The 15,489-nt window shown below is 51.5% G+C and overlaps 1 protein-coding gene across 1 annotated transcript; it reads left to right on the top strand.

Annotated features, from left to right (window-relative positions):
• Nucleotides 1-7,884: 7,884 nt before the first annotated feature.
• LOC123160573 (putative disease resistance protein RGA3) lies at nt 7,885-13,817 on the top strand. Its single transcript, XM_044578377.1, has one exon. It carries the CDS (start codon nt 8,985-8,987, stop codon nt 13,383-13,385), a length of 4,401 nt encoding a protein of 1,466 aa, XP_044434312.1. The 5' UTR covers nt 7,885-8,984; the 3' UTR covers nt 13,386-13,817.
• The last annotated feature ends 1,672 nt before the right edge of the window (nt 13,818-15,489 follow it).

Raw genomic sequence — 15,489 nt, 5'->3', positions numbered from 1 at the left:
TAATTCGCAACTAGTACAACATTGCTGAACCCAAGGTTGTTGGTGTTCATCGCTGTGTGCTGATGAGAGAGAAGCCAAAGTAAGCAGCTTGTGTCTGCTGGTGGAGACTCCAAACTGCAGAAAAATACATGTCCTCTCTCTATATAGCGCTTCCCTTCTCCAACGCACCATCTCTCTATCCTCTCGTCCTGAGCTGAGCAACACAACTTTCAGGCAGGCAGGCAGGCGACGTCCCTCACCAGCGAGCAGCGACTGCCTCCACGCCGCCGGCTGCCCCTCCCGCGTCTACGTACGTACGAATTAACTCCTCTTACTAGCTAGCGACCACTTGCAAGTATAACTGATGTTCTCTGTAGTATTATTGGCCGCACCATGAGGCATGAGCTCAGCTAGATGAGTACACGGGTGTACAGACAACACAAGTAGTACTTTCTCCGTTCCTAAATATTTGTCTTTCTAGACATTTCAAATGGACTATCACATATGGATGTATGTAGACATATTTTAAAGTGTAGATTCACTCATTTTGCTCCGTATGTAGTCACTTGTTAAAATCTCTAAAAAGACAAATATTTAAGAACGAAGGGAGTACATGCTAAGTAAATAGACAATTTTTCGATTAATTTAATCCACGAGTATATAACTAGCATGGTATTGACACAAATAAACGCATACTGGTATTCAGTCAAGCAAGCACATACTACGCTAATTGCAGAAAGATCTACATATAATGCTAGCAGGGCTAAAACAGAAAAAAGTAGGAGCGGGATAAACGAGTTATACCCTCCAGTAGGCCATGCAGAGGCCGCGGCGGTGGTGGCGGCAGCAGCGTTCTCGGCGGCCTTCTTGTCAGCTTCAAATTTCTCGGCAGCGAGACGGTCGGCGTCGGACTGCGACAAGGTGATGATGAAGATGCGCGGACGTAGAGGAAGTAGACGAACAGCGAGCAGTCGCGTAGTCGCTTCCCAAAAACCTATTCGCCTCTCTCCCATACAGGAAGCGGAGAGACGGGGTTTCAGAGACTTGCTCCCCCGTCGACCGTGTACGCAGCGGACGGGATGGAGTCACCGGCGGCAGACGGTGGGCGGTTCGCGTGGAGCAGATGTGATCTGATCGTGGCGGCTAGGGTTAGGAGACACCGCACGGTTATATAGGCGCAGCCACGTGGAGAGACGTGGGCTCGACCCACGTCCGAGTCCGTGACAACCCATGATCCAACGTCTCAGATCGTGACCAGCTGTCAGAAACTCTCCGTTAGGTGTGAGCTCGGCTTGGCTCATTCCCGCAACCCGCGGCGCGGCGGGCGGCGGAGGAGGAGCGCGCGAGGGCCTCTTCTCTTCTCAATCTCCAATGGCATGTAGAAGAGCCACCCTTATAAGGAGGTCCAACTTCTCTTCCACTTCTGGGGTGGGACTAAACTTCCCACCTCTACCTAGTGCCAATAACCCACATGGGCCCTTAGAGATTTTTCTGAAATTGCTATAGGGGCTTAAGGCCCATCTCAAATTTCAGCAGTACACCCATGATTTTTGCCAAAAAATTCGTGTATGTAGGTATATACCATATGGCGAGTACTGGGCGCCGGCGCACCGACTGAAACTTTAGGCCGGTCCGCTCTGTGCCGTAGGATTAGCCTATTGTCAACCGTCCAAAATTTATCCCCTGCCCCTGATACGCATCGTCTTTCTCCACAAAACCAACACATGACCCTCCCCGCAAAAAAAAAAAAACCAACACATGACCCGTGTTGCACGCGACGCCTAGCTTGCCGTAGCAGCACCGACTAATCGCTCCCATCGCCACTCACCGCCTCGCCTTGGCCGCTCGCCGGCTCGCCGGATACACAACGGAGGCCCGGTCAAAACAATATGCCCAGCTGTTCCAGTGGCAGTTGCGCTTTGGAAGAAGCTGGTTGCAATATAATAAATCGCTGGTTCCAGCAAAGCAAATCTCTGATTCCAGCAATAACATGGATCCGGCAAAAAAAAAATCAAAGGATTGGATGGTGACAAAAATCAAAGACGGTGGCAGCAAAAAACAGGGACGGTGGTAGCAAAAAATTAGAACTGGGTTTCAGCAAAAAATATCATAGACGAGCGGTAGCAAAAATCAAAAGGACAGTGGTAGCAAAAATCATAGACGGTGGTAGCAAAAATTAGAGCTGCTTCCAGCAAAAAACATCTCAAATTACAGATCCTAGCAAAAAAACCCGCTAATTCCAGCAAAACAAAAGAACATTTGTAGCAAAAAAGGCCTCTAGTTGTAGCTCCTGCCAAGGCTGGTTCCAGCATCTCGTCTGCCTGTCGTAGCACCACGTAGTCGCCGTTCAAGCACATCGGCCTGGGCTTGCAGCTAGGGGTGGCCATAAAAACCGACCAACCGAATGCCGAACCGATACCGAAACCGAAAAAACCGAATTTTCGGTTTTTGCTGCTACTACAGAAAATTTCGGTTTTTACTTTTAATAACCGAACTCGAATCGGTAGGTTCGGTATGAAACCGATAACCGAAAGAAAAACCGAAGACTCGAGCGATCCCAGTACTCCAGGCAAGTACGAGGCTCCCTCACATCAAGCGTCAGGCTGGCCACACATCTCGCGAAGCCAGCAGGCAGCAGCCACTCGCGGCCACGCGCTCGTGTCCAGCTAGCCCATGTGCGAGCTACTTTTTTTGTGCGCAGGCCCACGTGCAAGCTAAACCAGTTTTCTGTGTCATGGCCTCATGGGCCTGGGCTGTCCGTATAAATTGAATCGCCCAGTCGTGCTAGTGGAGTCTGTAGCAGCAGTGAACTATCTTATTTGTTTAGTCCCACATCGACCAGCTTTTCTCAAGCGGCTAAGGTCCTTGGCTATATAAAAAGTCTCAGGGCCTCAAAGTAGCGCTGTAACTTGTCAGCAGCAAGGCAACTGTTCGGCATAAAACCGAAAACCGAACCGATTTTTCGGTTAGCTGTTTTGTGTTGCTAATTTCGGTTTTTAGTTTTGCTAACCGAATTTCTAAAAAAACCGAATGGTATAAACCGAACTTTAGGTTTCTACTGAATGCCCACCCCTACTTGCAGCAACCACACCTCTTGATTACAGCTTTAGATGACAAAGGTTGCAGCACAACCCCTGTCGATTCCAACACTGCCTGGCCTGGAGCTTGCACTACGTCGTGGTAGCAGCAGCGGGGGGTCGTCGGCACCGATGCAGCACAGGGTGATTGACGGAGGAGCAGGAGCTCGATGAACCCCCGAGGGCAGAAACAGAGAGGGGGTGTTGTGTGCGGTGCTGGGCCGATGAGCTGGCATGGCCGGCCCGCACAACCTGTTGCCGGTGAGGGAGGGCACGCACCTATAGATGGAAGTAGAGAGGAAGAGGGGAAAAGCGGAGCTCGCAGAGGAGATGCGTTCATGGGCGAGGAGAAAAAGGAGTGGATCTGGTCGTTTCTGGAGAGATAAGGTAATGGAGAGGCAGTCGTTTGGCGTGTGGACCCACGTGTAGACCAGCGTGCGCGTGAGTGAACGGTGCGACCGGTGGAAACTCAGCCGGTCGACCGGGTATAAGGGCCTGTTTGGATGGAGGCCATACATGCATGTTTTTTCTCAGGCAGCGATCTCAGCCTCAGGCTTAGGAAATCCAACGCCTGAGATTCCTGCCTGAGTCAGGCAGCTTTCTTTGGAAGGAAACCAAACAAGCCCTAAGTGTTTCCCATACCATATAGCGTATAAGTGTGTTGTAGTGTTGGAAATAATTCGGAAGCGTATTGGCCTCGTTCAGCCAGCTATGCGTACAGTCCAGCAGGCCACCTCCTTCTCCCCACCTCTTTGACGATAAAGGGTTTCCCCTCGCTTTATATTATAAAGCAACAACCGAGCATACAACCACCGATACCACAAAAAGAAAGAAGAAGAAGAAAAAAGAAGGCGGCAGAGGATACAAGATGCAACCGGACAACAACATTCCTGACAACCCTAGAAGCTAGGACATCAAGGACCCCAACAACTCCAGGACATGCCCATGATACGCTCACGCTAATGAAGAGGCCCGCCGCCGGAGGAGGAGCATAGCCGTCAACTCCCATACCGTTGCCCGGCCATCCGAGAGCTCGCTTGATTCCCGATGGACTGGGAGAGGATGGCAACATGCTACCACGCCGGCAAAGCTACTCTGATCAACGCTACCGCCTCAGGCCACACCAGAAAGAACACTGAACATTATCGAGCAGGACTAACTGAAGCACACCGGCAAACCGACCACGCCAAAGCCGCGACCACCACTCACCCGTCCCAAAGGCGGCGTCTTTAGGAAGAAAGCGACGCCAAGACGCCGTCGCCGCCTAATCCAAGGGGATTTGGGTTTTCACCCGGGACAAGGAGGGGGGAGCATGGGCTGGGACTCGATGTCGACTCCAGGAAGTAGAACGGCGACGGAGCGCCGCTGGCATCGTGGCTTCACAGCCCGCCGAGGGTTTCCCCCATCCGTAGTCCACTCCGACCAACCACCAAATCAGCCACACGAGGTCGCCGACAACCGAGTCAGCATGGGCGACCAAAGAACGCGGAGGTCGCCGTCTTCAAATCCAGATCCATGCTCACCGCCGACTCGCCGCCGCACGGCCAAGTCCAGCACCCGGAACCATCAGCACCACCTCCTCCCGTCGTCAGGGAGGGGCGCCCTCGCCTGAGGAGGCCGCCGCCACCGCACCTACGCCACCCAAACTGGAGGCCCCACCGCCACGCCACCTGCCCGCCAGTCACCGGCCACGGCAGGGAAGGTCGCCCGTGGTCCAGGCCGCCGATGCCAGATCTGCCTGGATCCGACAGGTGCGGCACCACCAGAGACCGCAGCCGCCGCACCGCAAGAGGAAGCTCCGCACGCCACGCCCCCAACCACGTGAGCCGCCGCCCAGAGCACCTGTCGCCGCACCCCTGCGCCCTGCTCCAGCGCAGCGCCTCCACGCACCCGGGCTATCCCTGCGCCAGCCGGGGGAGGGCGAGGGGAGGGGAATGAGGCCCCCCCGCCGCCGAAGCCAGCCGGGCTTCGCCCGTTGGCCCTTGCCAGCGGCGGCGAGGGAAGGAGGAGGGAGGGAGGGCGTGGAGAGCCGGCGGCTAGGGTTTCCCCCGCGTAGCTCGCGGGAGCAGCGGCGGTGGGGGGGGGGGAAGGTGGGAGATGTCTCCCCACGGCAGGGAAGGTCGCCCGTGGTCCAGGCCGCACGCAGCCCCCACCACCCGCCGGGCTGCCGGTGCCAGATCTGCCCGGATCTGACGGGTGCGGCACCACCAGAGACCACAGCCGCCGCGCTGCAAGAGGAAGCTCCGCGCGCCACGCCGCAACCACGCGCGCCGCCGCCCACGCCCAGAGCACCCGCCGCTGCACCGTTGCGCCCCGCTCCAGCGCAGCCTCTTTCAGGCAAAGAATCATTAACTAAGCAGCTGGCCCGACACTTTTTACCCACCCGACTGCCAGTTTGAGCTGCAAATCCAATCGATCGGGAGAGTTCGAGCGATTGAGTCTCGTAGAAATAGTAAGCTGCCCGTAGAACCGGAACCATATGAAAGTAGAGCCAAAAATAGTTTATCCTTGTTCAGTTATTCAGAAATAAGTAAAATCCAACTAAGAACTTGAGGATGGGTATCATGCGGTAAATAAGCGGAGTTCTGTAAACATATCAAAGATTCAGTGTCTACCATGATAGTTCACATCATTTGCCACCCTAGGCTGCACAGGAAGATAGATAAAGTATGCAACAAGAAAAAATAAATCATAGATCATGTCAATACAAGGCATCAGATGATAAGCAAATATTATTAGTCGACACAAGAAAGATTTTATCAAGGGTTAATGATATATATTCAATATGCCAGCAAGAAGCGTCCAAGAAGCAAAATTTTGATGATTGCAAATATTATCTGTTTTGGAAGGGCCCATTTGCATCTATCTAAAATCCAAGTGAACTAAGTTTTGATACCGTACCGTGGGGTAAAACACAACTGTGCTTCACTTTTTGGCAGCACAAAAGCACAACTGTGCTTCTGTGTGCTTCACCCAGAAGCACAACTGTACAAGGAAGTACAAAGCATAACTTATACTTCACGCAAAAGCACAACTATGCGGGGAAGCATAAAAGCACAATCTGTACTTCATGAGAAAACACAACTGTGCTGCATGCAAAGCACATCTGTGTTTCACTTTATTCGTTTGGATAAAGTCACTCAAAGAGCATCTTATATCTGATTAGTATCAAGGAAAATGAAAGCCAGGAGAATGGATAGACAGCTTGATGTAGAACAACCACTAAAACATAAAAGTACATTGAAAAGCCTACTAGTCTTCTTCTTCTTCTTGTGATTGTACGCCGCCTGCAGGAGATGGAAATTGCACCAAACCAATAGTAAAGGAAGGCGACACATGCAAACACCCTTCCCATACCAGGCTTTAAAGACCGCAATAACCACTCGCTCCTCAAGATGAGATCTATAAATCATTGAAGCAACAACGGCTGGAGCATCAACCCGCGCAGAATAGGTTTGCAATCCATCACCACCAGTTAAGAGGGTTAGAGAAACTAGGTCAAGTCACAAAACAACAGAAGATGTCGAACTTGCCATGCCAATAGCCATCCAATAGCTCTGCTTTAAAAACACATGAGCTGCCAAGATTCGAAGGAAACTAAGGCCCTGTTTGGTTCATAAGTCCTAGGACTTTTTTTAGTCCTAACTTATAATTCCCAAGTCCCTAAAAAGTCCCTACCTGTTTGGTTCCTGGGACTTATAAGTCCCTATAAGACCATATTACAACTATAAGTCCCTATAAGTCCCTCCTTGAGAGTCTTATGTCATAAGTCCCAAATGCCCACTTTAAGTCCCTATAAGTCCCTCCTGTTTGGTTTAGATGGGACTTATAGGGACTTTTTTAAGTCCCTAAGCCAATAAGTCCCTGGAAACAAACACCCTCTAACATAAACTCTCACATGCCCTTCGCCGCCGCCGAATCAAACGTCTTCGAGGTAGGAAGAGACCTTATTCCAACACGTCATCGCCGCCACCACCTCATCGATGTAGCCTGAGAAAAAAAAATACTAGGACAAAAAACCACTACTCTTGCCACCGACAAGGCCATCGGATGGGGAGGAGGAGGGAGACCGAGGCAGTGGCGTGCAGGGAGGGTTGGGAAAAGTTTGGGAGTTGGGAACCTAGATCTGCTCCATTTATGTTTCATTTTTGTTGAAGCATACAAAAGTGTACATACTTGCCAGGTGTAAAACAAAAAAAAACTAGAAACCAAGGGAAAAAGGGAAACAAAAATCCGAAAAACCAGGGATAAAAAACTATAACCCAAAAAACAAAAAACAAAATTCAGGAATGAAACAAAAACCAATCAAAAAACCTGAAGGAAAACTTTTCAATGGAGAAGCGCTCAACATGCTTGACGCCGCTCACATGGCGGCGGGAGCGCTAGAAAAGTGCTTGCCCTCCACCGAGCGAAAATACTAAACTAATAGGCTCATTACGAAGTATTACGGGCCATTCTTTAATTCTGTCCACCCCTGATTTTCAGATGGATGAGGCCTCTTCACCCCGTAAAACCAAATGATATCTTTTTTTTATTCCTATTCATAGAATTTGAGATACATGTATTTTATTTCCTACTCCCTCCATTCCTAAATATAAGTCTTTATAGAGATTCCTATTTCTATATTTTTTTTAGGATTTACCATTCCTATGATTAATTCTACCCTGCAAACCAAAGGAAGCATCATGCTCGTCTGTGCCCAGCCCATCTAAATGAGAAGACCAATTACGTTGCCCAAGGAAAAGCAGCCCAATTGCGTACGAAGCTTGACCTAAAAAATATAAAAGCAGCCCAAAAGCGTACACGCCCTCCACCGTGCCGCCGCCGCTAGCGCACGCACGGATCCATCCGCCGCGCCGCTGGACTCTGCCACTCCGCCATGCCGTCGTCGTCCCGTCGTCGCCCTGCGCCGCCACTGTACACCCGGCCATCCCGCCACGCCGTTGTCTCCGAGGCCACGCACGCACGGTCGCCAGGGTCAGAGTTGCTCGTGCTCAGCGTGTCCGTGCCGGCGGCTGGGGACGCCGCGGTGGTGCTTCTCCTCTTCCACGACCTTGACCACACCACGAGCACGCCTCCCACGACGCTCCGGTGCTCCGCCTCCACGACCACGCCCCCAACACCGACGCCATCGCATCATGGTCTCACCTGGCAGTGACCATCGTCGGCGGGGCCGGCGAGCTGGCCTGGGCCAGAGGGCTGGTCGGTCCGAGCCTCGTAGTGGGGCTCGCCGGGCACCGAGCTGACACCCGGCTTGGCGTCGCCGGCGAGCTTTTGGCTGGCTCGGTCTGGTTCGTGTCCAACCTGACCTGTGAAATTGTTGTCGGGGAGCAGCCGTCGCTGCTGTCGTGATACGGTGTAGCAACAACCCATCCACGAGACGATGCTAGAGAAACTGAGGGGGCCATGCGAGTTTCAAATTTGAAACGTCAGAGAACGGCGATTGAACAGAAGAGTAGGCCGGAGGATGGTGTTTTATTGGGGAAGAGCAGCGGTGGCTAGGTGGAGACATGAAACATCCCGAGTTTAAGTTCCACGCTTCGCTTTTTATTTCAATTCAGTGGTCCCATGGGGAGGAGGAGGATGGATGGGCACCACCAACTCAAATCTTTAGAAGTAAGAAAGATCTAAATTATGTTTAAAGGCTGACTTCCTAAACTACTACTTGAACATGGTTTCTGAAGGAATAATGAGTTGCGAGATATTGTCTTTTGCATGAACGAATAAACTATTTTGGCATGGATGATATTTGCTATTTTCTGGACTTAATTTTTTATTAGTTCTTTCTCTGGAGCTCCGTACACTCAAACTCGACCTCTGACCACTACGTAATTGTTGTGCATTAACAAACAAATTTCTCTTGATTCTTGGATGGATGTAGGTCCTCACATCGCAGATACATAATACATTGGCACTCCCAAGGAGAGGATGCTTGTGGCCCTCAATGCAGCGCAATGGGTAGTGCGCAAGGCGCTGGCCCCCGTAGCTGATGGCGTCCTGGAGGCTTGGGATGCCAGCAACAACTTCGGTCTCAACATTGAGGCCCTAAGGATGGAACTGTTGCTCGTGAAGGCCACGCTTGAAACCGCTGGCTGCAAGAATATTGACGGCCAGGCGATGGAGGAGCTGCTGGGAAAGCTGAGGCACTCAGCGCACTGTGCCGAGGACTTGTTGGACGAGCTGGACTACTTCCGCATCCATGATGACCTCCATGGCATGTATGACGCTGCTGCACATCATCCCAAGGGCGGCGTCCACAACCTTGCCCTCAATGCTCGTCATGCTGCCAAAGCCATTGGCAAACTGGTTGGTATATCCGCAAGCTCGTTTGCTGCCAGCCCTGTAGGTGATCCTGAAGAAGTACAAGATGCAAGACACCAGGCCGGCTGTTGTGCTTGGCCACGTGCCAGGCAGAAGTCAAATGGAAACTCCTCGACAATGCCAAATGCCAATCAGGAGGTCAGCGGATGCATGCCCAAGCTCGGTAAACTCATCCCTTGCTCATCTCTTCCACATGTTCATGGTGATCATTCCAGCCAGCTAGCTCTGTGTGGTGCACCAGAGAGAGAAACACCAACGGTGGGGTTTAATAGGGTTGTTGTCTCTGAAAGAATGAAGCACATTGTAGAGCAACTGCAACCTGTGCGCAGAGAGGTTACCAAGATTATGCAAAGTTGTGACCCCATTACTGTCCCAAATATTGGCCAGAGTCATCCCATCACCACCAGTCAAAGTATAGAGCCAAAATTGTATGGGAGGGATGACATCATGATTAACATCATACATGATATGACCAAGGGTAAATGCCATAGCAAGGATCTAATTGTGCTTCCAATTGTTGGTCCAGGGGGGATAGGGAAGACAACTCTCATACAACACATATATCACAATAAAGAAGTGCAAAATCATTTTCAAGTAATGATTTGGGTATGTGTATCCCTCAATTTCAATTTGAATAAGCTGCTTGAAGATATTAAAAAAGATATCCCTCCGGTTGAAGGGGAAAGGGGGGATAGACCAGAAGAGCTGATTGCACAAAGATTAAAATCTAGAAAGTTTTTGCTTGTATTGGATGATATATGGGAGTGTAGTAATGAGGATGACTGGGAAAGGTTATTGTTGCCACTTAAAATATCACAAGAAAATGGTAGCATGATTCTAGTCACAACTCGGTTTCCATCAATAGCAAAGATGGTTGGAACAACTGACCATTCAATAGAATTAGAAGGTTTGGAACCTAAATACTTTAGGGAGTTGGTCCATGCATTTATCTTTGGTGATGACCAGTCTAGAAGGGATCATAGTTTTTTGCTTGAGACCGGAGATAAGATAATGATAAAACTGAAGGGATCCCCACTTGCAGCAAAAACTGTTGGTAGATTACTGAGGAAAGACCTTAGTTTGCGTCACTGGAAAAGGGTCCTAGAAAGTAAAGAATGGGAGAGGCAGACCGGTGTCAATGATATTATGCCTGCCTTGAAGCTCAGCTATGACTATCTCCCTTTCCATTTGCAACAATGTTTTTGCTATTCTGCACTGTTTCCTGAAGATTTCCATTTCAACAGCAGCCAACTGATCAACTTGTGGATAGGACTAGATATATTACAACCCGATGTTCTAAACCAAACATTTGAATACATAGGTTTGAGCAATTTAAATGATTTGGTAACACATGGGTTTTTCAGAGAAGAGAAATCTAATGGGCGTCCGCAATATGTAATGCATGATCTGCTACATGATTTAGCATTGCAAGTTGCATCTCATGATTGCATTAGTTTACATTGCTCCAACATAGGGTCATTGGGAATTCAGCCATCCATCCGTCACTTGTCTCTAATCATAGATGATGATGATACAATGTCTCATGAAAACTTTAAGAGTGAACTCAAAAAGCTGAAGAAAAAATTGAAGGTTAAACAATTGCACACTTTGATGTTATTTGGAGAAATGGATGAAAGCTTTACAAACATTTTGGGTGATTTGTTTAGTGAAGCAAATGCTCTTCGCGTTCTCCATTTGGTTAACATGCCGTCTTCAGTGGAGTCCATGGTACATAACTTTTCAGCACTTCTCCACCTAAGATACCTGTGTTTGGGGACAAAGTATAAGAGGGAGATGCATTTACCACTTACAATTTCTAGATTTTATCATTTAAGGATTTTGGATCTAGAATCATGGTACTGCTGTCGTGATTTGCCCAAAGACTTGAGCAACCTTGCAAAATTGCACCATTTTTATACCCCAAGTGATGAGTTGCATTCTGGTATTTTTAATGTTGGAAGACTTGTACTCTTAGAAGAGTTGAAGGTATTTAAAGTCAATAAAGAAAGTGAAGGATTCGAACCAAAGCAACTAGAGCATTTGACAGAACTAAGAGAGCTTGGCATGTATAACCTTGAGACTATACACATGAAAGAAGAAGCAGCCAAAGCAAAACTGATAGAGAAAAAATACTTGGAAAGGTTAACATTGGATTGGGACAGTAAGCGGTCTCATACCGAGCCTGGTGTGGAAGCAGCTGTCATTGAGAGCCTTCAACCACACAGATATCTTCAAGAGTTGTGCATTAGAGGGCACAGAGGCCCTTGTTGTCCAACATGGTTGGGTGATAAGCTCGTATTTGAAGCTCTTCAATCACTTAATCTCTCTGGTGTTTCTTGGGAACATCTTCCTCATTTGGGGAAGATGTGGGATCTTGGTAAATTAATATTGAAGCATATTGACACAATGAAGGAGTTTGTTACGGAACAAAGCTTTTGTAGGCTCATAAGGCTTGAACTTGTTGGCTTGGGATGTTTTGAAAAATGGGTACCATCACATGACTCTCATATGTTTCCTCTTCTGCAAGTACTGATTATCAGACACTGCCCTAAACTCTTGGATTTGCCATTTTCAAACCACATTGGTTACCCACCAGATGAAGACTGGAACATTGATTGGTTTCCCAAATTGCAAGACCTGAAGATACAAAATTGTCCAGAATTGATGTTAGTGGCTCACATCCCCTGGACTGAAACTCTATGTCGTGTCAATATAAATGATGTAAAGCTACTAGTGATGCTTGGGTACAATTCAGAATCATCCTATTTGTCTATTACTGGGAAGGATGATCTACAGAGCTTAGATCAGGTGATATCATTCAGTAAACTGACAGGGCTCGAGGAGCTAACTCTCAAAAAGTGCCCACCTCTGGAGTCGAAGCACCTTCTGATGCTAACCTCACTGAAGACATTGGTTGCAGAGGGTTTGAATGGTGTGGTTGGGCTAGGAGGTGAGGGTGATGTGGAATGGCAGCATCCTGTTGAGCATCTTGTTGTCCAGGAATCACGCAGTGCTAGTGGGAAGGACTTGACAGAGCTCCTCTCCCACCTCCCAAGGCTCTCCCAATTGAGGATCATAAAGTGTGAAATAACACAACTGGCAGTGGGGGTGGATCTGCAACACACAACGTCAGTAACAACATCAGAGGTGGAGCAGGAGAAAGAAGACGATGGGCTGCTGCTCTTCCCAGCCCATCTCTCTGACTCACTACGGCAGTTGGTTATCGAGGAATGCCCAGAGCTGGTCCTGGTGGACACCCCTTCAACTTCTGTTCCTGCCCGAGGTGGAGGTGGGCTCCAAGCCCTGCGATCCCTCCAGAGGTTACAAATTCGGTTCAGCCCCAAGTTCCTCTTATCCGTTGGCTTGTTTTCATCTCCTTCCTTGCAAGTCCTTGAGATTTCCGGTGCGGAAGGCATGGAGACGCTGGAGCAGCTCTCAAACCTCACCTCTCTCATCCAGTTAGAATTGTGGTATTGCGGAGAGGATCTAAGATGCAAGGGCCTGGGGCCTCTCCTTACCGCTGGGGGACAACTCAGAGAATTGACCGTCCTTGGCAGTGCTAGATTCTTTGCTGGATGGGATCACAATCCCAGGCGGGTGCTGCAGGATGAAGGAGGAGAAGAGCAGGAGCTGCAACAACTTGTTTCCACCCCGAGTTCATCCAAACTGCATAAGCTTTGGACAGATGACCCTGTGGGACTCCTTGCTGCGCCCATCCACAGTTTCCTGTCCCTCACCCACATGTGCCTTCGAGGGGACGAAAAGACTGAGCGCTTCACCAAGGGGCAAGAGGATACCCTTCACCTCCTTGCCTCCCTACAGCAACTCATGTTTGATGCATTCGGCAAGCTTCAGCAACTCCCTGAAGGGCTGCACAAGCTTACCAACCTCAATAAGTTAGTGGTCTGGTCATGTCCGGTCGTCCGGTCACTACCCAAGGATGGCCTCCCCAAATCACTTCAAGAATTGGATGTCAGCTACTGCGGCAACGAAGAGCTAAAACAATAGTGCAGCGGGTTAGTGGGAACCATCTCAAAAATCAAACTACAACCTTTGGACTGATCCAAGGTAATGGCAACTAGTTTCCCCACATTACTTCCCAGGTCCCACAATTACCCTTTCTTTTTTTCCTGCATAATAATCTGACCAACGTGTGTTTCTTTCAACCATGCAGGCCTCTACCGAGTCCCCCTATACAACTATTTTTCTTTCCATACATGCCACTTGTTACGGCCGTAGAGGCCCACCGGGCAATCTTAGCCCATAAGTTATCTTAGGTTAATTCTTACGCAAGTTATCTTAGGCTAGTCGTTTTGAGGTTATAAATATTAGTTGTAAGATACCTTTTGAGATTAAGCAATAAAGATAGTTCTATCATATTGCCCGGCTCCAGAGGAGCCGGAAACCCTAGCCGCACCAAACCCTAGCCGCCGCCGCCCTTCTTCTTCCTCGCGACGGCGCCAACACGCCGGAGCCGCCGCCCTCGCCCCCAACCCTCGCTATTCTGCCCGTATAACCTACGGAGTAGAGCCGGTAGGAACCCTAGCCCTACCAATTTGGTATCAGGTACCCGGGTTTCGACCATGTCTTCTCTACCTCCAAATCCACCGCCGCCACCACCGCCGCTGCCCGTCAACTCCACCACCGCCGCTGCCGCCAACTCCTCCACTGCCGCCGCCTCCGCGCCGGGCGCCACGGCCTCGCTCCTGGCGGACGTCACGGCGTCGCTCTCGGCGCCGCCCCTCCAGGCACCCGGCACCGCGCCGGGCCACGGGCGGCCACCAGCTCCCGTCCAACCTACGCCGCCGCCATCACCTCCCGCGCAGACGCAGCAGTTCACACCGGAGGCAATGGCCGGCGTCCTCACCGACCTCGTCGCCGAGGTCCAGGGCATCCGCCTCTACTTGGCTAGCCCGTACGGGCCGCCCCCGCAGCTTCATCCGGCCGTGACCGCGGGACAGCCGGCGCTGCCATGGTACTCCATCCCCACGGTCATCACCGGGGGTTATCCGACGCTGCCCTCACCGGCGGCTCCGACGCCGCCTTGGCCACAGTGGCCGACGCCAGCGCTCGCGACGCCACCCACACCGCCAGCAGCCGCCCAGGGCCTGCAGTGGCCGGCCTACTCCGTCCCCGCGGCCATCGTCGGGGGCTACCCGGCTCTACCATCGCCGGCCGCTTCCACGCCGCCCTGGCCCCAATGGCCGACGCCAGCGCTCGCGGCGCCACCCGCGCCACCAGCAGCCGCCCAGGGCCTGCAGTGGCCAGCCTGGGCCGCGCCACCCACCGCCTCGCCGTCCCTCCCGGCGGCCACAGTGCAGGTTCCGCCGCCGCCACCGCCCCGCCCTAGTCTGGGCTGGTCCGCGCCAGGCGGTCTTTCGATCCAGGAGGTCCGGTTCCCATCGTCACCATCTCCGCTTCTGGGCTGGCTCCACGGGACATCGCCTCCGCCGGTTTACACGGAGACCCGGGAGCCGTCGGGGTCCCAGTTGTAGCCCGGGGCGTCGGGGGCCACGGGGGCCTACGCCGGCCTTCCCACCATGGACCAAGCACCGTCATCAGCTCTCCGCCCCGCCGAGGCAGTGGGCCATGGCGCGCCAAACCAGCAGCCGCCCTGGTTCGCCAAGCTCGACTTCGCCACTTATGACGGCTCAGATGACCCACTTAACTGGCTCAACCAGTGTGACCAGTTCTTCCGCGGGCAGCGCACACCCACGTCGGAGCACACTTGGCTGGCTTCCTACCATCTCCGCGGGGCCGCCCAGACATGGTACTACGCCCTCGAGTAGGACGAGGGCGGCATGCCCCCGTGGGAGCGCTTCCGCGAGCTGTGCCTTCTTCGCTTTGGACCGCAATTACGCGGGAGCCGATTGGCCGAGTTGGGCCGCCTACCTTTCACCTCCACGGTGCAGGATTTCGCCGACCGCTTCCAGGCCCTGGCGTGTCACGCGCCAGGTGTGACGGCCCTGCAGCGGGCTGAGCTCTTCGTCGGCGGCCTTCCGGATCACATTCGCGTCGACGTGCAGCTTCGCGGACCCCAGGATCTCCAGTCGGCCATGTACTACGCCCGCGCATTCGAGCGCCGCGCGGTGGCCATCCAGCAGGAATCACC

Source organism: Triticum aestivum, chromosome 7B (assembly GCF_018294505.1).
Source record: "Triticum aestivum cultivar Chinese Spring chromosome 7B, IWGSC CS RefSeq v2.1, whole genome shotgun sequence".
Taxonomy (NCBI): Eukaryota; Viridiplantae; Streptophyta; class Magnoliopsida; order Poales; family Poaceae; genus Triticum; species Triticum aestivum.
The sequence above is the reverse complement of the archived record's forward strand: the minus strand, read 5'-3'. Positions and strand labels throughout refer to the sequence as shown.

What these genes read in the sequence shown, in the direction of transcription:
- LOC123160573 (XM_044578377.1), top strand. Translation starts at nt 8,985, where the DNA reads ATGCTTGTGGCCCTCAATGCAGCGCAATGGGTAGTGCGCAAGGCGCTG.